The sequence below is a fragment of the Myotis myotis genome, unplaced genomic scaffold (assembly GCF_014108235.1).
Source record: "Myotis myotis isolate mMyoMyo1 unplaced genomic scaffold, mMyoMyo1.p scaffold_m19_p_17, whole genome shotgun sequence".
Taxonomy (NCBI): Eukaryota; Metazoa; Chordata; class Mammalia; order Chiroptera; family Vespertilionidae; genus Myotis; species Myotis myotis.
Genome location: NW_023416321.1, coordinates 11,322,320 through 11,348,704, shown reverse-complemented (window position 1 = coordinate 11,348,704; position 26,385 = coordinate 11,322,320). Strand labels below are relative to the sequence as shown.

At 55.7% G+C, this 26,385-nt stretch overlaps 2 protein-coding genes across 2 annotated transcripts in view; both read right to left on the bottom strand.

Annotated features, from left to right (window-relative positions):
- Nucleotides 1-182: 182 nt before the first annotated feature.
- PDK2 (pyruvate dehydrogenase kinase 2) lies at nucleotides 183-16,014 on the bottom strand. The gene is made up of 11 exons (XM_036339316.1): nucleotides 15,772-16,014; nucleotides 13,794-13,935; nucleotides 6,466-6,537; nucleotides 5,913-6,097; nucleotides 5,544-5,633; nucleotides 5,269-5,346; nucleotides 2,995-3,071; nucleotides 2,809-2,907; nucleotides 2,533-2,640; nucleotides 1,788-1,901; nucleotides 183-1,250 (listed from the first exon to the last, which is right to left on the bottom strand). Exons 1-11 carry the CDS (start codon nucleotides 15,887-15,889, stop codon nucleotides 1,110-1,112), a joined length of 1,224 nt encoding a protein of 407 aa, XP_036195209.1. The 5' UTR covers nucleotides 15,890-16,014; the 3' UTR covers nucleotides 183-1,109.
- A 1,192-nt stretch (nucleotides 16,015-17,206) lies between these two features.
- The window catches only part of ITGA3 (integrin subunit alpha 3), a 30,816-nt gene continuing 21,637 nt past the window's right edge, over nucleotides 17,207-26,385 (bottom strand). The window contains exons 22-26 of the mRNA XM_036339309.1: nucleotides 25,709-25,822; nucleotides 24,766-24,864; nucleotides 21,694-21,819; nucleotides 21,193-21,333; nucleotides 17,207-20,471 (exon numbers count right to left, since the gene is read on the bottom strand). Coding sequence (XP_036195202.1) covers nucleotides 21,223-21,333; nucleotides 21,694-21,819; nucleotides 24,766-24,864; nucleotides 25,709-25,822 — 450 coding nt within the window. The 3' untranslated portion in view covers nucleotides 17,207-20,471; nucleotides 21,193-21,222. The remainder of the gene's footprint in view (nucleotides 20,472-21,192; nucleotides 21,334-21,693; nucleotides 21,820-24,765; nucleotides 24,865-25,708; nucleotides 25,823-26,385) is intronic.

Sequence of the window (26,385 nt, the reverse complement as noted above, 5' to 3'; positions counted from 1 at the left end):
CTGGCTGGGGGCTGGCCTGGGCTCTGTCCTTGTAACACCGAGTCATGCCCTGAGCTGTCCGAGCATCCTGAGCGTGTCATATGCTGGTCACGGGCTGCAGTCTGCACGCACTTGTCTTTTGTTTGTCCTGTGGCTCTCCCCCCACCCACCCCCGCCTCCCGCAGGAAAGCAGCCAGGCCGAATTCTCATTGCATCTCTTTACTGTGGATGTCCCTGCCACCATCACAGCCACTGGGAAGAGCACACAACTTTAACCCCCCGTGTGCTAAGGGGGAGAGTGGGGACACTCGGGGCTATAAAACTAGCTATGTACACAGAGTATTAGGGAGAACGCCACCCCAGGCATGCACATGTCTGGGCACAGTGGGAGCTGGGGTGGAGCTCAGGTGGGTGGTGTGGATGTGAGGCGGGCAGGTGGGTGTGTGCATGTTAGGACGTGCAGGGAAGGGCTTGGGAGGCGGCAGAAATACTGCTGGGGCCCCCTGCTTCAAGCAGCCGGCTGGGCGTGTACCTCAGGGTCCTCCCAGGTTCCTCCACTTTAGGGGTGAGGTCCTGGTAAGAACCCCTTCCCTCCTAACCTGGACCTGAAGCTCAGAGTGGAGGGTGAAGCTGCCAGGCCAGGTCCCGCCCAGGGGTCCAAGGGTGCAACCCCTTTCCCCACCCACCACCCAGATCTGGGGGACCCTTTCCTACTGCTGACACGGACCAGGGCTGGGGTGCCTGGGCAGACTAAGGGGAAAAGGCAAGCAGGGGCATCTGTTTGGAAGGCCAGGCTGTGGAGGGCGGTGAGGGGGACCCTGGCAAAAAAAATGGCAGCTCTGGTATCAGGACTGCTATGGGGACACCCCAGCAGGTGGAGACATCCCCCAATCCTCAGGGATCTCCCACAGAGATTGGACACTGGGGAGACCACCTCAGAATCGCCAGACAGACAGATTGGCACTTAAGGGTCACTATAGCCTGGTCACCGCCGTGACTTCCATAGAGACAGGAGCTGGTCATTGGGGAGTCTCCCCACCTGGGGGCAGGGGACGGGGAGGGCAGCCATGGTGGCCGGTCCCAGAGGCAGCAAGCAGTCCATCCTCTCAGGTGCAGAGGTGCCCTGGGCCCTAAGTGACACGGTACGTGGACGTGTTCTTGGGCTCCGTGCTGGGGACGCACCAGTCGCCGGCCTCCTGGATGGTCTGGTAGTGGCGCCAGGCTGACTTGTTGTAGACGGGCAGGCGCTCCACCGAGTCCGTGGACAGGGCCTGGGGGGCGTCAGGCTCAGCCTTGCCCACTGCCCCGCGCCTTGCCCACTGCTCAGCAGTCCACCCAGGCCCCAGGGTGGGCTGTGCTGGCCACTGACTGTATCAGCCCCGCCAAGTGCCAGACACGCTGAGACAACCCAGCCTGGCCCAGGGAGACCCTCAAGGGCCTGTCCCTCTGTGTCTTGCTCCTGCCCATTCGAGGAGGCTGCTCAGAGGGTCTGGGAGGGAGGCTGGCTGAGTGTTCTTGAAGAAGGTCACCAGCTCTGGGCCTCCACGTCCTCCTGAGCTGAATGACAAATTCTCTATGGCCCCCCGCCTTCCGTCTGGGTCTAACAAGTCAAGCGTCCCCAGAGCAGGGGTCTTAGTCACGGACCATGGACTCCCTGAAACTGCCTGCCAGGTTGGGAGCATCTGGGGCCTGGGAGCCTGTAGCTTTACTCTGATTCTGTCTGGAACTGGGCAAGGGCTGGAGGGATGGAAAAGGAATCTAAGAGCCGGCGGATCCTGCCGGACCCGCCCACCAGCAGGGACCCTCACCTTGAGATAGATGACGGCGTCCGTCCCAAAGCCCTCCATGGAGAAGAGCTGCAGGTCCCCCTGGAAGTACTTGGCATAGAGGCGGGAAATGGGGAGCCCGTACCCGAAGCCAGCCTGCAAGGGGACAGGACAGGAGTGTGATGAGGAGGCTGGTGCTACAGTGTCAGGTATACTGAGGGGTGCTGAGCTGGGGTCATGCAAGGGGTCCCCAGGACTCAGATGGGAGGGGACACAAGAAACAGGAGGCTCTGGGGCAAACAGGAGCTATGGGGTGACAAAGGTCAGTCTGCGGGGTGGGGAGCTGAGGCGGCATTGTGGGTGTGGGGGGCATTAGCAGGGCAAGGGGAGGAGCTAGGTCCTGGCAGCTGGGGGATCTGGACAGGTCCTGGGGCTCCTCTGAGTTCCAGTTTCCCAAACCCAGCTCTGCCTACTCCCCTGGGAATGGACAGGGAGGTGCTGAGTTGAACAAATGGTTAGTAACTTTGGGGGGAGAGACACGGGGGAGGGAGAACTGAGGAAGGGTGATGGACAGACCCACAGATAGGTAGGGAGGGGCAGGCTGGGCAGAGACAGGAGGAGCAGGGGCCCAGCCTCGGGAGAGGTGATGGACACCACACACAGCCACATGAGAAGGGGGAGACCCTGAGAGAGAAGGAAGCGAGAGAGGGAGGGTGACAGTTTGAGGAGAGAGGAAGAGGCAGGATCCTTTAGGGGCAGGAGGGGAGCTGGAACGAAGCCATCTCACCAATGGGGTGCCCCCCGTGCCAGGCTGGGGGGTGGGTGCTGTGGAGTACATGTAGCTGAAGAGTTGTTCAATCTTCCTCAAGGGGACACCCCCACCTCGGTCACTCATCTAGGGGAGATGAGACATGGGGGCTCTCCAGCCTGTTTTCCACACCCCTGTACCCCCTGACCCCCTCGATCTTCTCCTGGGTTTCCTCACCCCCAAGGTCTTCCCAAGCCCACCTCCTGGCAGGAGGGAAGTGCCTCCCACTTCCCCCCAAAGTCAAGGGTTACATACTTTGATGGACAGGTCTTCCTCTCCCAAGGCCACCATGACCTTGACAGGAGGGAGAACGAGGCTGGATTCATGGCTTTCCACGGTCGCTCGCATGGCATTCTGTGGAGGGAAAGAGGGAAGGACGAGTGAGAGCAGCCGGGCCCTAGCCGCCTCCAACCCCACAAAGTGCCACCCCAGCCGCCTCACCTTGAAGAGTTCAAAAAGCATGTGGTAGAGATGGGAGGGGACATAAACCATGTGAATTGGCTGTTTAGAGTCGGATGCTGCGGGGAAGTCAAGACCAATGATTAGGAAATGCATTCACCCAGCATCTAGCACCCAGCACTCAACCACCATCCATTAACCATCCATCTGCTGCTCAATTCACCAAGCATTCACTCATCCATCTACCCATTCACTCAGTGTCCATTCAACCATCTATCCATATAGTACCATCCATTACACAATGTCCACCGTCCATCGATCCATCCATCCTGTCCATTCAATATCCACTAATTCCTCTACCTACTCACCCACTGTCCATTCAGCCATCCAATGGTCCTTCAGTCTATGCATCTGTTCAAACATCTATCCTTTCCATCTATTCATTCATAGAGTATATCTCCACCCTTCCATTCACCCGTTTATCTATCCATCTATTCATCATTTAAGCATCATTTAGTATCCATCTCTCCTGTACCCAGCCTCCTAGCATTCACCTGGACACCAGAACCCCCTGCTTTCACCCTGGGGGGAGAGGGGAGGGTACTGCCCAGGTGATGCTGACATCAGTCCCGTTTCCCAAGAATCACTGTAGCCTGGAGTTTCGTGGTGTTAGGGACTAAGCATTTTCCCCTGGTGTCTGGCACAGAGATTTGTAGGTAGCAGGAGCTCAATAAATGTGCAATGGATCAAGGAATGAAGGGCTCTCAGGCCCTGTGCTGGACAGTGAGGACATAAAGAGAAATAAAATTCAGCCCTACCCTCTTAGAAATGCAAGTCTAGACCGAGAAACACACAACTGACTTTCACATCAGGTGTTGTACCCAGAGCTGTAAGCCAAGCCCCGGGCTGGATACCAAAGTGAAGTGGCCTGCCTCTGCCCTTAGGTCTTGGTCCCCAGGTAATTCAAACAGTGCGATACAGAGGTACACCAGGGACAGGCTGGTGCCCAGCTGGCTTCTCTGGGAGGCCTGGGAAGGCTTTCAGGGGAGCTGGACTTGAACTGGGCCTTAGTGAACATTAGGATATAGGCAGGTGACTGTCGGGTACAGGGCATGAAACACCTCAGATTTCTGGCACACGGGCAGGGCGTGGCTGAGGGGCAGTTGGGAGAGGGGTGGAGGTAGCTCCCAGGTCCCTGATCCTCCTCTCCCCTGTCCTGCCCGGCTCTCAACAAGCCCTGACACCACTATCTCCAAGATATTTATCAAACCCACCCCCTACTTCTCACCTCTGAGGCCTTCCCCTGCCCTTGCCTGGATTCCTGCAGCGACCTCTCAGCTGCTCTTCCAGCGTCCTCTCTGCCTCCTCTAAGTATCTTTGGAATGTAAGTTGTCAGATCCTGTCATCACCGGTGCTACAAACCCTCCAATGGCTCCTGCTGCACTCAAAAGCCCAGCTGCTGTCCGTGGCCCACGGGCCCGGCACGCCCCAGCCTCTCTCCAGCCCATCACCCCTGCGATCTCTGAGCCCCACCACACTGCTCCTTCTGGCCCTTGACTGCCCTGTCCCAAGCAGGACCCTGTCACTGTGCTCTGGAGCCATTCTTCCCTTCCTCGTTCACTAATAGATACCCCTCCCCCAGGGCTTTCACTGGCACATGGCTACCCAGCTAGAGACGAATTCTCTGTGTCCCTTGCGGGGCTGGGTAGCCAGGTGACTTAGGGAAGTGATGTGTTTGGGCCCTGCCTTCCCCGTCCCCTTCTCCAGGCTGGAGAGGGAAACCTCTTCCATAATTAAGCCCCTGTTATTTGGATTCTGGGAAGGCAGCCAGACTAACTAACAGCCCAGCTAATCCACCATTCTGCCCATCACCGTCACGTGACCCCATTGTGTTTCCTGCCAGTCCCTTCACATGATATGAAAGTGTCTTGTATACTGTTTGTTCATTGGACAAAGGCTTCATTCCTCAACCTCCCGGCACCAAGAATGGCAGCTCCATAAGCACAGGGACCTTGTCTGCTATGTTTACTGCTGGATAAACGCAGGTTTACCTTGTTCGCATGGAAAAAGACATGCAGCTATGATTATGACAATAGCTTTATCGACTCAAATTAACGTCACAAGGCAACTGTAAACCTCTGTATTTACCAAGTGAATAATAATACTAATAATAAATAGCTCTGCTTCTCTCCTATCCAGATTACAGTTCTTTTCCTAACTCCCACGTCCCAGCCCTTGGACACACACATACACACACACACACACACGCACACGCACACGCACACGCACACACACACACGCAGCTTGCTCACTCACCGTTGATCTCCTGGATCTCCAGATCCGGTGATGCCATGTAGTACTTGTCACACAGGAGCTTGGCCATGTCATAGGCATCTGAGAGAAGAGGGGTCATCCAGGGAATGGGGGGCTCACCCAGCAAGCAGTCCTCTTGGCACCAACACTGGGCATCCCCAACACTAAACCCAGGGGGTGTGGCCCCCACCCACTGGGGAATGGGTCACCCTCCAGCCAGGGAAGCTTGGCGGGGTCCCTGGGCTCCTCTGGGGACCAGGCGCATGGGGAAGGCTCACCTTTCACCACCTCAGAGATGCAACAGTTGGGGTCGATGCTGCCGATGTGTTTGGGGTGGGCTGGGTTGGTGCTGCCGTCAAAGATCAGGGCTGTGGGAGAAGGAGGGAGCTGCTGTTGGGGCTCTCCCTCCTCCCCAGGGCTCTCCACTCTCTACCTCCATTCCTAACGCCTCTGACCCTAAAGCTGCCCCCCTCCCCACCCTCCTACCCTCTCTCCTCTGACCGACCCCTCCAGTGAGAGTTTTACGAGTAACACACTGAACAGTTTTTAAAGGGGTGGCCTGATTCTGTAAACAGTTAAAATGATGGATCTCACGCTGCCGCAACCCCCACCCTCACCCCCCCACCCCCCCGCCGCCCCCTGCTCACTGTGCTGGTTGATGAGCATGCGGATGGAGATGCGGCTGAGGTAGAAGCGGTCCAGGAAGTACTGGATGTTCTGGTTGGACACGGGGTCGTCGCCGTAGGCGTCCTTGTACTCGAGCACGCCCTGTGCCATGGTGGGCACCACGTCGTTGTGGCGGTTCCGGATGGTGACCAGGGCCTCGGTGAACCTGCGAGTGAGGGCAGATGTTGGCCCCCACCCAGGCCCAGCCTAGAGACACCCTCAGACTCTCCTCTGCGTCTGGCCTCCTCGCCACGGTCACCCACTCAACCCTTCTCAACCGGGTGATCACACAGCAACCACCCCATTCCTCCCGAAGCCCTCACTGACCTTCCCACTGCCTGCCTGACTGCCTGGGAGCTCCCCCATCAGACTCAGGGCACCCCGAGGACAGGCGCTGTCTCCCCTGTCAGACGGGATATCCTGAGGGCAGGGGTCATGTCGTCCATCCTGCCTGCACTTCTGCCCCTGGGACCATGACCGTAGATGCCGCTCGCCTACACCTGCCCTCCTGCCCCCAACAGGGCCCTCACTCACTGGCTCAGGGTGCGCTGGTCCTCTGGGTCCTTGTCCAGGAACACCATGATGTCCAGGAGGCTCTGGACATACCTGTGGGCAGGGAACAGGGGGAGACATCGCCTCAGCTCTGGGCGGGCCCCCTTCCTACCCGACTCAGCTGCCCCCGCCCGGGTTTTGTCCCTCATGTGGGCACCGCATGGAGCTGCGCTGGCTGACAAGCTGCATCACAAACCCTCTTCCTCCATGTGCGTGAGTCTCCCTGACAACAGTGAGTTATGCAAGAAAACCTCCAACGTGTTGGTCCCCCTTCAAGCACCTTTGCTTTGGGATCCTAGAACAGGAGTCTCAGAAGGGCCTTGCAGACCATCCATCCAAAGGGACTCAAGGATTAGGAGACTGAGGCTCAGATGGGGCACGGGACACAAGGGCTGGCAGTGAGAGGAGGCTGGGCAAGTCACTCTTCCTCCCTGAGTCCCGTCATGGAAACAGATCTTACTGTCTACCCACAGGGTGTTGCAGGCCATGGGCTCCCCCAGAGAGGGGGCTGAGTGAGGAGGAGGACAGACTATACCCCCGACTCGGGGCTTGGCAGGCTTGGGCTGGGCACCAGGAGCCGTGCCATCTGCCAGGGAACTGGATTAAATGGGAGCTGGGAAGAACTGGGGGTGGGGTGGGCAGGCCCAACTCTGACAAGCCTGAGCACTCACTCCCCTCCGAAGGGCCCAGCAGGAGTGGTGCCTCCATCTGTAGGCCTGGTCAGGAGGCCAGCTTCCCGAGGCTCTAAAGAGCTGGTAACCAAGGGGAGTGCTGGGAAGCCCTAACTCAGGGACAGCGGGAGGCTAGCTACTGCAAGGGAGTCAGGCCAACCTGTGGCAGCAGGTGGTACCAATCTGGAGCCACTGTTCCCTGCTCCCCTGAGCCAGGACACCCACAGTTTCCCCACTAACAAGCCTCTTGCAGCTTGTTCTACTGGGGGAGGCTGAGAGCTGAGCCTCTCTCTGGCAGAAACACTTCCAGCCAATAGGAAGGAGGGCTACCCATGGCCCTGAGCAGGGAGGGCCCCTGGGGCCTACCAGCCTCTCAGAAAAGGCTCCTCCCTCTCTTGCTTCAGACGGGAGAGAAGCCCTAGCAGGTTTGGCTCAGTGGATAGAGCATCAGCCTGTGGACCGAAGGGTCCCGGGTTCGATTCTAGCAAGGGAACATGCCCCAGTTGCTGGCTCAATCCCCACTAGGGGGCGTTCAGGAGGCAGCCGATCAATGATTCTCTCTCATCATTGATGTTTCTCTCTCTCCCTCTCCCTTCCTCTCTGAAATCAATAAAAAAATCTATGTTTAAAAAAAAGACAGGCGAGAATTTGAGAGAGCTAGTTTTGGAGCTGGCTCTGCAGGGTCCCAGTCCTGGCTTTTGCTCCTTGGGCTGTGTGGCCCTGGGTCACAGAGCCTCTCTGGGCTTGGGTCTCCGCATCAGAAGGGGCGGGGGAGGGGTTTATACTAAATGCTATCACTGCTTCTTGTTGGGATTAAATGTGATAACTAGCTCAGTGCCCAGTACAGTGAGCGCTCTCTACATGTCTGCTCGCGCTGACCGATGGGTCAAACGCTGTCAGCAGCTGAGTGCATCCTGAGTCCCCAGGTGGCATGTGACACCCTCCTCCTGGGCACAGGCTCTGACCACACCATGCTTTCCCCCATCGTGCTCGGGGCAGCCAGCGCTGTCAGGCACTGGGCTGTCCCCGCCTGGTGCGCCCCGTGCTCCTCAGGTGGCAGCACAGAGAGCAGAAGACGGGGCATCCCAGAGAGGAGATCGGCCCATCCCTGCAGCCCCAGCAGGCAGAGTGGCACTCCTAAGGCCTCACCCTGTCTCCCTGGAGAATACTAACAGCCGACGCTGACACAGTGCCCGCCAGTGCACACCTGTGCTCAGAGTCTACGCGGGGCCCCTCACCTCCAAGTCACCTTGGTGAGCATACAGTACAGTAAGTCCTCACTTAACGCTGTCATATGTTCTGTCACCTTAAGCAAAGCAGGGATAGCGAAACCAGTTTTACCAGAGGCTATGTGATATAAACAAGAGCTAAATTCCTACAGCATCTCATCGATGTTATAATGAAATGACAAAGGATGACGCAATAGTTTCCGAGGACCTGCAGTATGTCCCCCTTTTTGCAGACAAGGAAACCAGCTGAGAGAGGGCAGGGGAGAGGCCCCCGGCCACACAGTATTAGCTGCACTGGAATTCAAACCCAGGTCGGTCTGACGTCAAGCCCACACCACATGGCCAACTGCGCCCCATGCGCACTGGTCCTAACAGCGATGCCGATGTCGGTGGTCATGGCAGGCAGCAGTTCCCGGGCACCGGCCTTGTGCCAGGGCTCTGCTCCATGCTTCCCTGCTTCCCACGGCAACCTCCACCATCACCCCACAAGGTAGCTGCTACTGCCCCATTTCATAGGTGAGGAAGTTAACCTGCAAAGGGAGGTTTCTCTCTCGCAGGTCTGTGTGACTCCAATTCCTCGTTCCCTAATCATGCCCAGCATCAAGCTTTGTGTTCACATGGTTATTGGATGGAGAAGAGGTTTGGGGAGGGGGCCTGCAAGTGCGCAATGCTGGGGACAGGTAGAGAGAGGAAGGGGAGCAGACCAGCTGGAGAGTGGGGGCCCTGGAAACCCTTCCCAAGACCCAGAGGGCAGGCAGAGAGGGAGGAGTGGGAGCTAGGAAGCCCTGGCCAGCTTGGTGGTACTTGGCCAGGAGCAGGGAGGTCAGTGCCCAGGGGTGGGGTTAGTGCTCTAGTTGCAAGCACCGCCCCTCGTGGCTGCCTACTGAACCGTAGAGGGCAGAAAGGGGCCTGGCCACATGGGCAATGAAGTACAGCAAAGGGCACCAGAACAGACTGGCAACGGGCAGGGCCGGGATGGGGAGAGCTGCCAGGCCCAGGCCTCAGTCTCCTGGACTGTGAAGCAGGGTTCAGGCTCCTTGCCTGCCTCCCTCACGGGGCCACTCCTGCAGGGGAGTAGTTCTGGGTGTACTCTTAGACGGGAGAGCAGGGGATGAGGAGGATTTTCCCAGGGGACCCCAGTCTTGGCCTGAAGCCCTGCAAGGGCCTGGCACACACAAGGGTCAGGGCCAGATCTTGGTCCTAAGGACAAGACATTGGGGCTGGAGCCACGCTGGTTCCTGGGCTGCACAGCCCTCTGAGGGCCCGAGAAAGAACTGGGCTTGGACACGGGAGGCCTGAAAGCAGCGGTGCAATGACAGGTGCGTCACTTCCGGTTTACACCCTGGCAGGCAGCACAGGCAGCGTGGGGGCCGCATATGCCTAGGGAGGGCCGGGCCTGCCAACCTCAGCAGTAAACAAGGCCGCCAAGCCTCCCTTAGTGAGATCTGGAGCTCCCCCCTCCTACACACACACACACACACACACACACACACGCACACGCACACACGCACGCCCAAACCCTGCCTTTTGAGGCTTTGTAGCCAGTTCAGCCTGGACAAGGGAGGGAGAAGGGGTGGAATGCCAGAGGAGGAGGGAGTGTGGGCATGTATGTGTGCGCAGCAATGTTGGAATGAGTGTGCATCGGGGGAGAGGTGCACAGAGCCTTGTATGGAAGGAGGCAGCGCTGATGCGTGTGGAGTATGTGTAAGTCTGTGTGCCCGTGGGTGTGTGAGCGTGTGTGTCTTGTGCATTAGTGTCCATGCCTCTGGGGACAAGGGTGTGGACAGGCAATGGGCGTTGGGGAGGGGAGAGGGGCGGATGTGTCCTGCACCTGGAAGTCACTCTGTGGAAGGGTGGGGGGTGGGGACCCTGACCAGGCAGACTTGAGCCATTCAGGTCCCCATCTGCAAAATGGGGCTCACAGCAGTGGCACTCAGAGATGATGCAGTCACTCGTTTCCACTCTGATTATGTAAGGAGTGGCTGAGGGAGCCAATGGGAGGGCTTGGCTAAAGCCCCAGCCCGGGCCTGGCAGAGCGGGCTGTGGCTGTGGGAGCCTGTGCTGATGGTGGCTATTCTCTTCAAGGGCCAGGACATTTTCCTGCGGGGGTGGGGGTGGGGGTCCTCCGCAGGTGGGGTTTGGCATCCATGCACCTTGCTGACCCGCAAGGGAGGTTCCTAAGGTGCTGACCTGAGATATGACCTCCCACCCCTCCCGGCAAAGACTCTCATTAGTGACTCACTGTTGTGGGATTCGACTCTGCTACTCTCCGGTACCCTCCATTTTCCCACCGACTCCGCACCCTCCCTCAGGCTGTCCTTCTCTCCTACAGGAGTCAAGGCTGCCCTGTCTGTGCTCCAGCAACACTAGCCATCAAGCAAGATCCTGTGACGTGAATCCTCCTTTCCCACCGACTGTGATGCGGAATCTGGCCCCAGGCCACTGGCCAGAATGCAGCCCTCCGCCTTTCCCTTCAAGAATGCAGCCTCCAGCGCACCCAGCCTGGGTGGGAATCCCAGCTCTCCCACGGACTGAGCGATCTCGGGCAAGGTTCCTAATCTCTCTGAACCTCGGTTACTCGTTGATACAATGGGGACAGTAACAAGGCCTGCTTCCCAGGGCTGCTGTGAAGTTAAACAGCTAATACAGAGACACACTTCGAGCAGTTTCTGATGCACAGCAGGCCCCCAGGTCTGTTTCCTATGTCATCGTCATCATTATCGTCACTACATTGTCTCAGAGAACTTCTGCATAACCTTTGCCTGGAGGTGCTGCGGCCAGAAGCCAGGGGCATCACTTGTATTTACAGACACCCCCCCCCCCACTTCACATCTAGCAGTGGCACTTGGCCCTTAGAAACAGCCTGGATCCCCATTTTACAGATGAGGAAACCAAGGCTCAGAGAGGCCACGTGGTTTATACCAAGGATTAAGGTCCCAGCAAGCAGCAAAGCCAAGCCTCAGAGTCAAGCTTGCTTGTTGATGCCACACCCAGGGCTTTCCAGCACCTTCCAGTCACTTCCAAACAGGGCCCCCTATACGAAGTTTGTCCAGCTGAAATAATTTATCAGGTTCATTTAGAACCAGGACTTCTCCTCTTGCTCTTGGTTCCTGCCTAGCGCCTCTCCCAGCCGAGTAGAAACTCCATTAGCTATTGCCCCATATTGACTATTAACCACCACCACCACTAGTATTTGTACAGGACTTTTCCGTTTTGTTCCTTATTCATCAGACTTTGAAGCTAGTGGCCTTCTTGCCATATGCCCTGGTAGGTCATCCCCTTCCTCGCACGCAAACTCTGCCCACCTCTACCGCCCCCATCCCCCAAGCTGACAGGGGGTTCTCCTGGAGGAGGGCTGCACGCTCTCAAGGCAGCCACCTCATCCCTGTCCTGACTGGACAGTCCCTCCTTCCCTCAGACCTCACTCTCTCTTGCTGCAGCCAATGCCCGTTCTGGCAACAACCTCCACAGGCTGACTCCCCAGGGTGCCAGGCACTCCAGCAATCCCTTCGCCGGCTCTCCTCTGAGCCGAGTCATCACTGGGGCTGTTTTCTCTTGTCTAACTTCACTCCCTCCTGCTGTCAGTTGACATTACTGAGAGAAGAAGGCAGGCCAAGTTCCCACATGTGTAGCTGATTTTCAGGAAGGGACTTTGTGGGGCCCTGGGGATGTCATGGGCAGTTCAGCAGCTCCCTGTCCCACCCTCCCCGCAATCCCTGGCTCTCCCAGGAACACTGTGTCCAGGGAGGGCCTGAGAAGCCAAATCCTGGAGTCAGGGATCAGCTGAGAGGCAGCCAAGTCAATCAGCCAGATAGAGCCAGAGACGGGGTAGAGAACAGATGGCACCTTCTGTCTCCCCCCTATGACCTCCATGCTGCCCCACGGTGGGAAATGCGCGTTAGCTCTGAGGTTCTGAGGTCTGGGATCTGGGAGGGGCAGGGCTCAGCAAGGGGTAACCTGGTTGGGCTACATGAAAATCATCTCTGTCCCCCCATCCCACCTTCACAGCTTTCACCAGTAGCTCTACATCCACAAAACAAGTTCTCGGATGCCTTTGCTGGGCACTTTCCTGCCTCCACGCCTTCGCACTAGCAGCTCCTTTGGCCTGGAATGCCCTTCCCTTCTTTCTAGATCCAGTTCATCGAGGCCCAGTGACAAATTGCCTCCTCTATGCCTTTCATATCCATTTCAACTGCCCTACAACTTTCTGGTTCAAATAACATTCACTCTGCACAGACCGGGTGCCTGGCTTTGTGCACAAAACACGTTCCTTCTGTATTGCATCTCATTTAATTAGAATAAGTCATGCATATGCAGATCCACGCATAGAAAAAATACCGGGAGGGCCCCAATAAAACCTTATGGAGCTGAGCCAGAGCACTGAATGTTTGGTTATGGGGTGGAGGGCAGTGGTTGGCATTCTCTTCTACCTACTTTTTTGTGTGTTTTCCAAATGCCAAAGTCAACACGTTACACTTCCTCAATGAGGGTAAAAAGCCCCAACCAGTGTTCCTTTTAAATAATATTTTTATTCTGAAATAAAACTAAACCTTCAGCAGCTCACTGTTCCTACCACTATCTATGTAGTGCTTCATTCGACTTCTTTTATTCTGCCTCCCGCCACCCTACCCCCGCCAAGATCATGGGCTCCCCTAGTTTGACCTTGGGCTCAGGGTTGGTGTGTTGCTCCTGAATCCAAAAGGAAACCACAGCCTGATCACACCCAGGGCAGCCAGACTGAGCAAGATTTCCGCACCCAAGACAAACCATCATTAGCCACCTATATGCCCAGTTATAGAGTAAACGTAGTTATTCTCCACGTGACTGGCACGGGCTAATATCATCCAGTTACTTAACCCTGGACAGAGCTCTTGAGTGAGCGTTACCGAGACTTTTCCTCTGGTGCTGCTGCTTTGTGCAATAAACTTGTGACCTTTGCCCTCAGAAACTCTCTGGGTGTAGGTCCTGTGCCTATCTGAGTGTTTTCCAATCCAAACCAGTGTGACTTGTAGCTCGGACGATATGACTTGAAGATTGGCTTCTTCCTGTTTCTGTCTCCCACAGTGTTGCCTCCGGTATCACCGGCAGGCGCTGGGTTTTCAGGGCCAGGGCTGGGGGCGAAGGCTGACGTTAGCCTGACGAGGTTATGGCACTGAAAGGGGGTTCCTAGGTGAATCTGGGCTTTCCAGAGAAAGGAGGGTGCTAAGACACGAGGCTGGGAGCCTGATCTCAGTCCCTGCTCTGGCCTAGCATTTTGCTTGACTTTGAGTAACTCCCCAGGCTCCTGGAGTGCTGTGCCTCCCCTCTGTCCCCGCCTCTGTCAAGGCTGCTGGGAGCATGGAGACTCCATCTCTGAGCCCAGGGCATTTGGCCATGGAGGGAGGTGTGGGGGCCTGGCCAGGGGTCTCACCAGCTCTGTACCAGCTGCACCGAGGGTGTGCCCAGCACCCGGTCAGGAAGCAGGTTGATCTCTTTCATGATGTTGGCCAGGCGCACGGGCAGCTCCTGCCTGAGGAAGGTGAAGGAGGTTTTCTCACAGGCATTACTGGACCCTGGAGGGAGAGAGAGAAAGAGGTGAGCGCATGAAGCTGCACACCATCGGAGCCAGAGGACGTCTCAAGGGTCAGGTTGATTCAGTCCTTCATTTCCTGAGGATTCAGAGAAGTGATCCGGGCACAGAGCAGGCAGCTCTCCCAATGCCCTGCAGTGTTCTGACCTCCCCACCACCCCGTCTAACCCGTTGGGGAGCGGCATCCTCTCCTCACCCCCAGCTGAACCCTGCTTTCTTCCAACAGCAGGGGGCAGATCCACTCCCAGGCCCATGTGGAGCTGGCTCCCCTGGCCTCAGTTACCTCACTGCTTCTCTTTCTTTCCCTCCTACCAGACACTCACTTTGGGGTAACTGATCCAGGTGAGCAGAGCAGCCTGGGAAATCCATCCCTTCCCAGGCCTGGGCCCTGGCTGAGGAGAGTTATTCCTGGACCACCGCAGCTACAGGCCCCCAGCATCAGCTCTGGCCCAACCCAGCATCACCCAACTGGTCTTGATGACCACGGTAGGCTGCCCCTGCGTTAATGCCCACCACCTGTGAGGCAGTTAGGGCCAAAGGATGGTAACCCAAATAACCTGGTCCTTGGCTTGGCTTCCAAATGGAAAGATGGTGAAGGACTGAATGAGGCCACAGGCTACCGTCAGGAGACCCAGGTTCTAGTCCAGGTTTTGCTTCCAAATCTGTTGCTCAGGACATGTCACGATCCTTCTAAAGGCCTCAGTTTCCCCCACTGTACTACACGTGGACCAGACTCTACTGTGAGCCCCTCCCAGGTGTGACATTTGTATAACTGGGCTCCATCCAGTCTGGACTAAACTTCTGCTGGGGGTTTCGAGTGGGCACAGGAGGCTTTCCTACATGGGGGCAGCTCAAACGGGTACAGGGCAGGTGGCCAAGTCCAGGAAACAGGTGCTCTGTGTCCTGGCTGCCCCCTCCCTGCCCGCTCCCAACAATGACGCAGCTGTAACCTGAGCCAGACACTGTCTCTTCAAGTCCTGCGAGTCCCGGGCACCCCCTCCTAATCCCCAGGTGGCATCATGCAAACAACGTATAGTCAGACGGGGCCCACACGGTGACTCTGTCACCAGCTGGCACAGCCTTGCTCCTGGTCCAGAGCCACCCCCAGAACCTTGATGGTGGGTGTTCCTAGCCTAGGAACCCAGGGGCAGGCAGCCGCGGGTGGGCACAAGTCGCCTGACTCCATCTCGTGGTGCCCTGGGCCCCGGCCCAGCTGGGGACAGGCAGTCAGGCCTAAGGGGATTTGATCTTCAAGTGTCCTTGCCCACAGCGACAGCTGGGGGGCCGGCTCTGTCAGTGAGTGGAGGGATCCTGGTCTGGGCCTCTCTCCTGTGGGCATCTTCTGAAAGAGCCCCTTCCCCACTGACCCCTCCCAGGTCTCCTTCCAGATGGCCAGCACCTCCCAGTGCTCCCCACCAGCAGCCCCCCCATTTCCTCTCTGTCTCCCACTCTTAGCGTCAACAGGACCCTTTGTATAAGCCTGGACGGGGACCCCCTACCTCCTTCCTGCCCTAATAGCACCCATCCACTGCCCCTTATTCTCCAAGACCCTCACAAAGCCCAGTAAGACACCCTGGGCCCCTCCCCCTATTCAATGCCCCTTACTGCCCATGAACAGTCTAGTCCAGGGACCCTTCAGCCCAGGTACCCACGACCCCTTCGGGCCGGGTGGTCCCTGCCTCCCCGTTAACCCTTTCCTGCCCGCTGCCCTCCCAGCAACCCTTCCCCGGCACGCAGGGCCTCTCTCTTCCGCGTGCATCCTTCTTGGCCGGGACCCCTCCATCCGCTCCACCCAGCACCCGCGGGGCCCACTCCGTACCGAAGTCCAGGAACTGCTTCATGGACAGCGGGGACGGGGAGAACTTGCTGAAGTGCTCGATGTACTTGGGCGCCCCGGCCAGGGACGCGTTCTTCAGCAGCGCGCGGAGCCAGCGCATGGCGGCGGGGTCGGGGTCGGGGTCGGGGTCGGGTTCGGGTGGCCGCGCGGCGGGCTCTCACGCTCGGCTCGGCCCGGTTCGGCCCAACCCGGCCTAGCGGTTCCACCGCTCCTCCCCTGGCCCTGGCCGTCCTCCAAAACCGGGCCAATCGGCTGGAGGCGGCTCCCCGTCGCCGCCAATGGCCGCTCACAAACAACTCCGGGCCAGCCAATCGCGTCCCGCTCCGGCACGTGGCTTCCCACCCGGGCCCGCCCCCTCGCCCGGGTTGGCTGGGAACGGCCTGTTGTTTTCTTCAGGCCGCGCGGAGAGCCCGCCCCCCTCGGCTCCCTCCGCGGGGTCCCCAGCCCGGCCGCCGGTTAACCCCTCGGTCCCAGAGGCCCGGGATCTCCTCCTCCTTCGCCGCCTCTTCCCTCCCGGCTCCCTCCGCGAACCTCCAGTCTTGCCTTCCCTGATACGGCCCGGGTGGCTTCCAACGCGTCCCTGTGCTCCCAGAGGCCCTGTGTCACCCTGATCCCCACGTGCTCGCCCGCAATGGGGTCCCAGCCCGGGGACAGGGACTGTGAATGTTCACACACTTCGGGGGGAGGATGCAGCCCCCCGGACTCGCTCATACAGTCGCGCAGCCCGCCCACGCGAACAAAGACCCAGCCACCAGCGGAGGCGAGGCAGCCCTTACCATCAGCGCTACGAGTGCAGTTTTCAAAAACACTTTTTATTCTTCTCCAGCTCATTTGACCTGAGAAGGCAACTTCCTCCGCCCTGGGCTTCTCTGAAGAAACGTCCAAGAAGGTGATTTGTGTTGGGGGGGGCCAGGGAGCCCCCTTTCTCCAGCAGCCCCAGCTCTCTGGGAGGAGCGTAGCGCGCCCTCTCGCGGTTGGACGTGGTATGTCCTATCCACCGACGCGCCTTTTTGATGGTTTTGCCTTTTCACTGTTCAGTCCTGGGGCCTACACTTGCCAAGTGCTTAATATGTGCTAGGCTTTGTGCTGGGAACAGTAAACACAGACAGGATTAAGGCACATCATTTCTCAGTTTGGGAGCTAGCTGCATGAGTGAATAACTAAATGAATAGACGTAACAGAATGAGGTTATAGCCAACACAGAGCTATGGGCAAGGCCTCACAGGGAAGGGACTCTTAGCTGATGAATAATAACCTATGTGCCAGGCACTGTTTGTATGCATTTTATCATTTAATTCTTCACCAGCTCTATGATGCTATTAATAGCTCCATTTTATAGATGGGGAAACTGAGGCTCATTTACAGCAAATCTGAACTTGTTACTTCTCTTGCTTACAGCCTTTCAAATACTCTCCACTTTCTTTTTTTTTTTTTGACTCTCCACTTTTTACTGGAGCCTTTCAAGTTCTCACATGATCTGCTTTGGCTTAACTGTCTAGCCTCATTTCTCCATATTCCACTGCTCAACTCCAAACCATACTTCTCTTCTGCCTTGAGTCAGCCTCCAGTCTCCAAGCTGTTGCAAATGCTGTCTCTTCTGCCTGGATACGAGAGCCAAGGCCCTCTTCTGTAATGGTTGGGAGGTACTGTGGCCCCAAGGAGCTCAGGAAGCTTGGCGGTATAGAGGGTCCTTTTATGAAAGTGGGCATTGTCTCTGCCATTATGTTTCTTTCATAAAAGTGTAGCTGCACCAGTCCTGAAAATGACTTATTCTTGTGTGTGTGTGTCTCATCTAAGCAGTTGCTCGCAGGAGCCTGGGGGCTGGGTCTCTGAAGCTGGCTGGAAGGATGCATATAGATGCCACCTTTTTCTTTTCTTTTTTAAAATATATTTTTTATTGATTTCCGAGAGGAAGGGAGAGGGAGAGATAGAAACGTCAATGATGAGATAGAATCATTAATCAGCTGCCTCCTGCACGCCCCGCACTGGGGATTGAGCCTGCAACCCTGGCATGTGCCCTGACCAGGAATCGAACCATGATCTCCTGGCTCATAGGTCAATACCAACCACTGAGCCACACCAGCCAGGCGATCCCACCTTTTTCTTAGGCAGGAGGTGGCTGCAACGGTCTGGACTGAGCTGGTTCAACTGGAGCTGGACTTTAATAACCTACATATTATTGCTGACCTAGAGAATAACAGATTCTGGAAAATAAACTGAGGCGTCCGATGACTGGTTTTGAGAGCTCTGGGTAAGGGTTGAGGTTTCTTTTCCTAGAGGAACTGGACAGCCCGCTGCCAATCGACCTGGGAACTGGCAGATCCTAGCACAGAAAGGGGAGTGGGGCGCTGGGCCCACGACTCTGTGAGGTGGGCTCTTATGGAGGGGCAGGGGGCAGGCAGCTGCTGCATTGAGGCGGGCTGGGAGGTACCCAGGCAGACGGCAGGAGCAGCTCCCCGGAGAACGTCCTGGTCTGTGGGCTCTCAGAGAACCTCTGTCTAGACTTCTCCGGGTAATAAAATCGGTGAAGTCTCACCAAAGGCCACAGCCTTGGGGAAAGTGACTAGAAGGACCTGTGCCATCATTTAGGAGGAAGTCAAGGGGAAAAGAGCCTTCCTCCATTCCCGAGGCCTGTGTGGAGGGAACAACCTAGGGCAGAGGAGGAAGCGGAGGGCTTGATCCGATGCTGGGGAGGGGGCGATGTCAGCTCAGGACTGAGGCACTCCGGGGCGGGGGGGGGGGGGTGTCCATGCGATGAGGGCTCCCAGAACCCTGCCCGGAAGGAGGCCTTGGGTCACTGGTTCACCTCCTGATTATCTACTCATCATGACACCTGCAGGTGGTGGGGGGAAATCGAGGCAGAAAAGCTGGTCCTCACCTGCGTTAAGCCACAGGGGTAGGAGGGGCTCTCAGCTCCCACCCTTGCACCCAGGCTCCTGCCACTGTTACCTAGGACTACCTGTTTCTACAGCACATAGCTTCCTGTCACTTCCAGACCCTGCATATCACCCTCCCTCCTGCTCCCTGTCCCAGAACCAGCTCACTGGCCACCAAAAAGCCATTTTTTATTCCATCCGCTCTACTCAAGCCTTCCTGCTCCTCTTACGTTCTGCATTTCAGTTCCCCGTGTATGACCAGCCCTTAGACTAGAGCGTCCCTGAGAGCAGGAGAGGTATCTCCTCCATCGGCCTTAAGACCCCTGCATTGCATTTTGTCCACCTGGGGGGCAGCCAGACGTCATGGTCCGTCAGAATGGAGGAGGAGGGGGTGAGGGGTGGAGGCAGCTGCAGTGTGTACAAACGGGGAGCTGTTTATTGGTATGAGAAGCCTATGTACAAAGAAGGCACAAGGAGGGGGAGGGAGCTCCCCTGCTACAGTACCGTGGAAGGGGCGGGGGGCCTGCTGACAGGCAGGGGGCAGGAGGGGGTTTCCGGAACCAGCCTCGACTTCCCGAATGGGCCTCAGGACTCAGCCCATAGGGAGGAAGGCAGAGCTGGTTGACGATGAAAGCCAAGGCCAGCCAAGAACTCCACTTCGAGGCCCCCAGCCCATGGCGGGCGGGGACGGAGTGAGGTGTGGCCGATGGGTCAGGGACAGGGCTCCCTCCCTGTCCTACATTCAAGTGTCGCTCCCTCTGCGATCTCATGGGGTCTCTCCAGGCCCTGCAGACGCCAGGACGGTAGCGGTGGGTGAGGAGTGGCATTTCCTCTGTATCCTTCCAGCATCTCCTTGGCCCGGGAGACCAGCCAGTCCGCTCCTCGGTGGAGGATTCCTCTGTGCTCCCAGGGCGGTCCCAGCGCCGCGTGTCCAGGCTGCCTAGCAGCTTGTCCATCCTTGTTCCTTCAGGCTGCGTTCCCCACTAGAGCATGCCGCGGCTGAGGACAGAGGCTTCGCAGCGGTCCACGAAGGAAAGCCATCCCGTGACCTTCTTTCTAGTTCATTCTGCTCTCGCGCCTGAGCATGCCAAGTCCTGCAAACGCCCCCTTGGACAGCCTCGGGCAGATCCAGCCCCACCCGCGTTCTCTCTCTCGGTGTCAGGAACTACAGCTTGGAGGCTGTGGGCCGTTCCCTGTCAGTAGTTTTCGTCTCGAGAGCGGAGTCCACCCAGTGACTATGGCTCAAGATGGGTCCAGTGTAAGTAGGGGAGGGGTCACCACTTTGGGGCCTTTCCTTCCCGGCTCTGGCAGAGGCCCTTGGGCTTGGTTTTGGCAGCGGCAAAGGCCGGCACACGCATGTCCACGCACCCTCTGTGGTGCACAAGCACAGTCCACCAGCAGTGGGACCCACGTGTGTCCAGGGCACAGGGCTGCAGTGTGCTCGGCGTAGCAAAGTCCACGGCCCCAGCCCTCCTGCGTGGAGAAGCCTGTGGTCAGATGGCATGTGCATGCGCTCAAGGAGGTGTGTGTGCCCGAACCCACTGGTGCCAGCCAAAGGCTCTGGCCCCTGCGGACCGTCGGGGCATAACTTAACTTATGACAAAGGAAGAAGGGGACACCAGGGGCGCAGGGGCGGGATCAGGGAGGGCGTCAGTAGTATTGATCCCATGTCTGCCAGCTGGTCACCCAGTGCTTCTTGGTGGGCAGGGTGCCCCCTGGAGGTGGGTAGCGTTCCTCCTCCCGGATCCGCACGGCGTGGTACTTGGGCATGATCTGGTAATAGCGGGTCCGCTTAAAGAAGTCACACTGGAGTTGGGGGGAGGAGAGGAAGGACATCAGCGACCTGTGGGAAGATGTGCCCAGCCCTTTCCTCCCCCACCCAGAGGTCCTCAAAGCCAGGACCCCCGATCCAAACCAAACACACACCAATTCTCTGCACCGACACTGGGAGGACGAGGTTCCCCACCGTCCCCAGAGGAAGGAGGAGCTGAGGAAGGCCGAGAGGAGAGGGAGAGGCAGATGGAGGTAGGGGCGGCCGCCGAGGTTGCTGATGGGAGGGCTAGGAAGGGTGGGGATCTATCCTGACCACAGTGTGGGGAGGGGTCAGGGGTCACCCTGGTGGGGGTTCCCAGGAAGGACAGTGCTGGTTCCCAGGAGGAAGGACTCTACGAGCCCCCTCCTTCTCTGGAGGTGGAAATGGGGGTGTAGACGCATCTGGAAATTTGCCTTGTGAGCTACAGAGATGAGGCCTTGCCTTGGTCTTGGCTAGAAAGCATGGGAGGGTTTTATGGCTACTCTGGGGTCCCAAGTCCTCGAGGGGCTCAGTGGGGAGGCTGGTGAGGGAAGACACCACAAGCTCTCCCGGGGCGTGGCAGGGAGGCCGACAGAGTGGCCTGCTCTTTGGGGTGGCGCTGGGGACAGAGTGAGGTACAGAGAGGTCCCATGAAGGAAGAGGAGCAGATAGGACAGAGTCAGAGGCCCCAGCCAGCTGGGGGGCTCAGGGAAGAGGGCCCGGAGGCCAAGTTACCCGGGCGGGGTGGGGGCGGGGGCTGCCCCCTCAGTAGTCTTCGGTCAGCCTCTCTGTCTCTGACGGCTGGCTCTTCATCTCGGCCTTCTGCCTCTTAGCTTCATACAGGGCGCGAGTGCGGGCTCGCTTGAAGAAGCCGCACTGCGGAGGGGAGGGGTGGGAGGGGCGGTCAGGGAGAGCTGGGGGTCCTTGCCAGCAGCACTCATGGATGGATGGGGGCTGAGGACTGGAGAGCCTGGAGGCCTGGGTTCCAGCCCCAGCGGGGCGGTGTGGCCAGAAGCCAGAGTTCCTGGATTCCCCTTTCCAGCCTGCAGGGCCCCCCATTAACCCAGGTCGGAGCATCCCCGTGGGTGAGGTGAGGATGGGCAGGGGGTGAGACTGAAAGCTGGGGAGAAGGCGGGAGGACATGGGAGAAGGGAAGGGTGGGGGTGCGATGGAAGTGAGGGGTGGGGGGAAGGGAGAGTGGCTGAGGGGCTGCGGGCAGCCAGCGGGGGTCCTCACCTTCCACAGCAGGAGGATGATGAGCCCCAGCAGCAGCAGCCCGGCCCCCACGGCCACAAGCACCAGCCACAGCTCGATCTCGGTTGGTATCTCCTCCTGCAGCTCGGAGTCAATGTCCACGGAGAACTGGAGCGGGGAAAGGGGCTCAGGCCTGTGTCCGCCCCCTTAGGCCCCAGGCTCCTGCTTCCCGGCCCAGCTTGGTCCCTGACCCTGCTGTTTGACCTACTGCCAGTAGGGGGCGCGCAGGGACTGGAAAAGGCCCCCCGAGAGCAGCCGATTCAGCCATGATCTGGGTTCTCCAAAGAACAGCCTCAGGTCTGGGAGGCAGCCTAGAACTTGGGTTTGTGATGCACACATCCAGGCTGGGGTACCAGCTCCATCCCTGACGAGCTGTGTGACCTTGGACAGGTCAGCTCTCTGAGTCTCCATTTCATGGTCTCTGCTCAGGGGATCATAATGCCTGCCTCATAGAGTGGCCCAAAGCATGTGTTCTGGAGCCAGACTCCCCAGACCAGTGGTCGGCAAACTCATTAGTCAACAGAGCCAAATATCAACAGTACGACGATTGAAATTTCTTTTGAGAGCCAAATTTTTTAAACTTAAACTATATAGGTAGGTACATTGTTATTAACTTAAGGCTTAGGAAGAGCCACACTCAAGGGGCCAAAGAGCCGCATGTGGCTCGCGAGCCGCAGTTTGCCGACTACTGGTCTAGAGGGTTCAAGTCCCAACTGTGCTATTCACTAGCTGTGTGACCTCGGGTAAGTCGCCTAACCTCTCTGTTCATCTGTAAAATGGGGACTGGATAATAATACCTACCTAATAGGTTGCTGGGAGGGTTGAATGCATTTAATATGAATAAACTGCTTTGAACAATACTTGGTACACAGTAAGCAATCCATAAATATTTACAAAACAATAAAGAATGCATAGCAGATAGTACCATTCTTTTTCTTCCCCTACAATGGAGATACACACATACACACACACACACACACACACACATATATATATGAAATATATATTATTATATTACATGTAACAATATATGACATGTGTTATGATACAAAATTACATTATATATTAAATATATTTCACATATAACTAGAAAGTTTTTTTCTGGTTATACATGCTTATTTCTTTAAAAATTATTATTTTTTAAACTACAGATGCTACAAAGAAAGCCAAAAGCTCCTTATAATTTTACTCCTGAGAAACAACCATCTCCAACATTTTAGTGACTCTCTTTCCATATTTTAGTGCGTATGTTAAATATGTGTACTCTTTTTCTCCCACATAAATGGGATCTATATGGACTGTACACACTCTTTTGCGACCTGCTTCCCTTTTCACTTAATATCATCACCCTTTGATGCCATTAATAAAGATCACCCTGGTCTCTTCTGATAACTGCGTCATCATTGGAGAAACGTGCCATAATTTATTGACCAATCCACTGAAAGACACATAGATTGTTTCCAATTTCATGTCATTATAAACAACGCTTTAAAAGAGCCCCATATATTTATGTTCACATGCTTATCCTATTCGCTCCTTAAGTCTGTGCTGGGCAAAGGAGATGTGCATTTTAAGTTGTAATAGATATTGACAAACTCATCTCCAAAAAGAATCCATCAATTTAGACTCCAATCCAAAGCATTTCCTTCTGGCGCACCAGCACCACATAGAATTACTCTTCCTCATATTTCCTGATCTGATAGGATAAAAGTCTTGTTGCTGCTATTTTTATTTCTTCAATATTGAGTTAAACATTTGTATTTTACAATATGTACACTGTCTGTTTATTTTATGTTGCCCTTTACACGTTAAATATATATGTCAATACTTCGTCATATGTGCCATAGACTTTTTTAAAAGCAATATATCTCTCGCCCTTTTTGTTTCCTTATCAGCTCTTGTGCTGGACCGGCAGGCTTCATGTTACTGGACTTTGAAGATATTGCATTTTTTTTTTTTTTTTACAAGCTGAAGGTTTGTGGCTACCCTGCATTAAGCAAGTCTATCGGCGCCATTTTTCCAACAGAAGATGGTTAGCATTTTTCAGCAGTAAAGTGTATATATTGTGTTTTTTGATACAATGCTATTGCACACTTAATAGGCTACAGGATAGTGTAAACAGAACTTTTATATGCACTGGGAAACCAAAAAATTCATGGGACTCTGTGTATTGTGATATGCACTGTACTGAGGTGGTCTGGAACCAAACCTACCATATCTCCAAGGTATGCCTGTATATAAATTTAAAGTTTCATGTAGTCAAATTTGTCAAATTTTCCCTTTGTGACTTCTGGGTTTACTAAAATTATTCCCTCTCCACATAATTAAAAATTATCATTTTTTTTCTAAATTTTCTCTGGTATATTAGGCTTTATTTCCTATTTTAAATGTTTAGTCTAACTCAAATGTATATTTTTATTTATGGTGTGAGGTAGGGGTTTGTCTTTAACTTCCAAATGTGCTCTTCCAACATGACTTAACAATCCACCTTTCTCTACTGATTAAAAATGCCATCTGTATAATAAAATACGTTTCTGTGCTGTTCCATCCATCTTTCTATCCCTTCTTCCAGTACCTTAATATATTTTAAGAAATGTACCATAACATATTTAACCAACCCTCCATTCGTCTCCTATCTGTATTTCCTACATATCTCCATTTATATCCTTTTCACAACAATTTATTAGAAACATTGTCATATTTACTCTTCCAGGTATAACTCAGAATTAAGTCTGGGAACCTTTTTTCCAAGTTTGCTTGGAGATGGGACATCCTCGTGGAGATGTTGTGTGAATCAAATAAGGTCAAGCAGAGGTTCTCAACCACGGCTGCCCATTGAAATCACGGGGTGGTGGGGCTTTTAAAGGAACCACTGCCGGTCCCACCTCCACAGACTCAGATCTCATTGCTCAGGGCTGTGGTCTAGACATCAGGAGTCCTCCAGAGGATCCCAGTGTGCTGCCAGGACGGAGGACCACATAGCTGATATGTGTGAAAGTGCTCTGAGGAGATGCCCTGCGCTCCAGGCCCTGGCCAGGCAACATACTCACTCACCCGCACAGTCTTGTTCTCCATGCTAATGGTGGGGACGCTGGTTCGGAGGAACAGGGTAGCCCAGCTGGTTACCCTGACTCGGTCAAAGTCTCTGTAATCCTGCAGGGAAGATGGGTGGGTTAAAAGAATCAGATGAGCCTCCCTCCTGACCCTAAGCTTCCGCCCCCCCCCCAGGCTACCCCCTCACCACACAGCATCCTTAAGCAGCACCCAAAGGATCTGACAGCCAGGCCTCCCCCCACACAAATGCACATCATTCATTCATTTGTGCATCAGATCCTGTGCTGGATGCTGAGAACAACAGAGACAATGAAGGTCACAGTCTAGGTCAGGTGTGTGGCCTAAGTCTGGCCTGCCGCCTGCTTTTGTAAGTAAAGTATCTGGGGCACACAGCCATGCCGAATCATTGACTGTGGTCTACGGCAGCTTTGTGCTACATGGAGGAACTGTGCAGTTGCAACAGAAACCGTATGGCTCACAAAACTGAAAAGATTTATGATCTCGGAAGACAGATCATTTTCAGCTGGAAAGACCTCACTGGTGGTGAAGCATCTGAGGGGGACTTTTAGGGGTGAATAGGAGTTTACATCCAGAGATAAAAGAGGGGGAGCTGGCATTCTAGAGGCAAGGAGTAGCATGTCAAAGGCATGGAGGTGGGAAAGTCGTGGGCACATGACAGAACAATGGACACATGAGAGAAGGTCATTTTGGCTGGAGACAAACATGTCATGTCCACATCCAGGCACAAAACCTAACACTGACACAGCACACAATGACAGGTGTCCAACCTGTCCTGTATAAAACATGACGCTGTCCTTGACACACACGCACACACACGCACGCACACGCATGAGGCCTTGCTGTGACCCTGGCCTCACCCTCTCCCTGTTGTTCTCCCCACCCAGGCAGGTGGCAGGGGAGACCTCCAGACCCAGGCACTGACCTCAATGAAGGTGCTGTTCCACACTCGAGCCCGCACTGTCACGTTGGTGAGGACAGGGACATCAGGAATGGGGCACTCCAGCCACACACAGTGGGTGTGGACACTGCCACAGCTCTGAGGTAGGCAGGGAACACAGGGCACGAGACAGGCTGGGTGTCCAGAGTCTTCATGCTTCGCCCCTTACCTTTGACTCCTCCCCTGCCCATGGCTGACCCAAAGGGCCCTGACCTCAGCCTTCACTCATGCATACCCTCACCCCCATACTTACCACTATATGTTTAAGACGTATTCTTTGGGTCAACCATTTATAGATGCCAGGGACATGGATAACATGAAATCTGATATCTGCTCATGGAAATGGGGCCCCATCTCCAACATCCCTTTGCCAGCCTCCTCCCACACTGAGCCCCCACCTTGGATACTGCCTCCACCTCCACCCAGCTGGGCCTCTACTTCCTTCCAATTCTCTTCCTGTCTCCCTTTGGGCAGGGGCACCCTACTCCGCCTTCCTCATTCCAGCCCTAATGTCCAAGGCTGAGCAGCTCTATCACCCCAACAGGTTGGGGGGTCCTGGGACTAGAGCCAGTGTCTCTTCCTTTGGTCCATTGTATTGACTGTACCCCCCAGGGCAAGTGCAGGGAGGTGCCCTCTGGGGGCAGCAGATGAGTCCAGCTGCT

What these genes read in the sequence shown, in the direction of transcription:
- PDK2 (XM_036339316.1), bottom strand. Translation starts at nt 15,889, where the DNA reads ATGCGCTGGCTCCGCGCGCTGCTGAAGAACGCGTCCCTGGCCGGGGCG. An exon ending in GAAGCAGTTCCTGGACTTCG is followed by an intron (nt 13,936 to 15,771) that starts GTACGGAGTGGG and finishes CTCTCCCTCCAG; the next exon opens with GGTCCAGTAATGCCTGTGAG. An exon ending in GCACGGGGGGCACCCCATTG is followed by an intron (nt 1,902 to 2,532) that starts GTGAGATGGCTT and finishes GTCCCCTTGCAG; the next exon opens with GCTGGCTTCGGGTACGGGCT.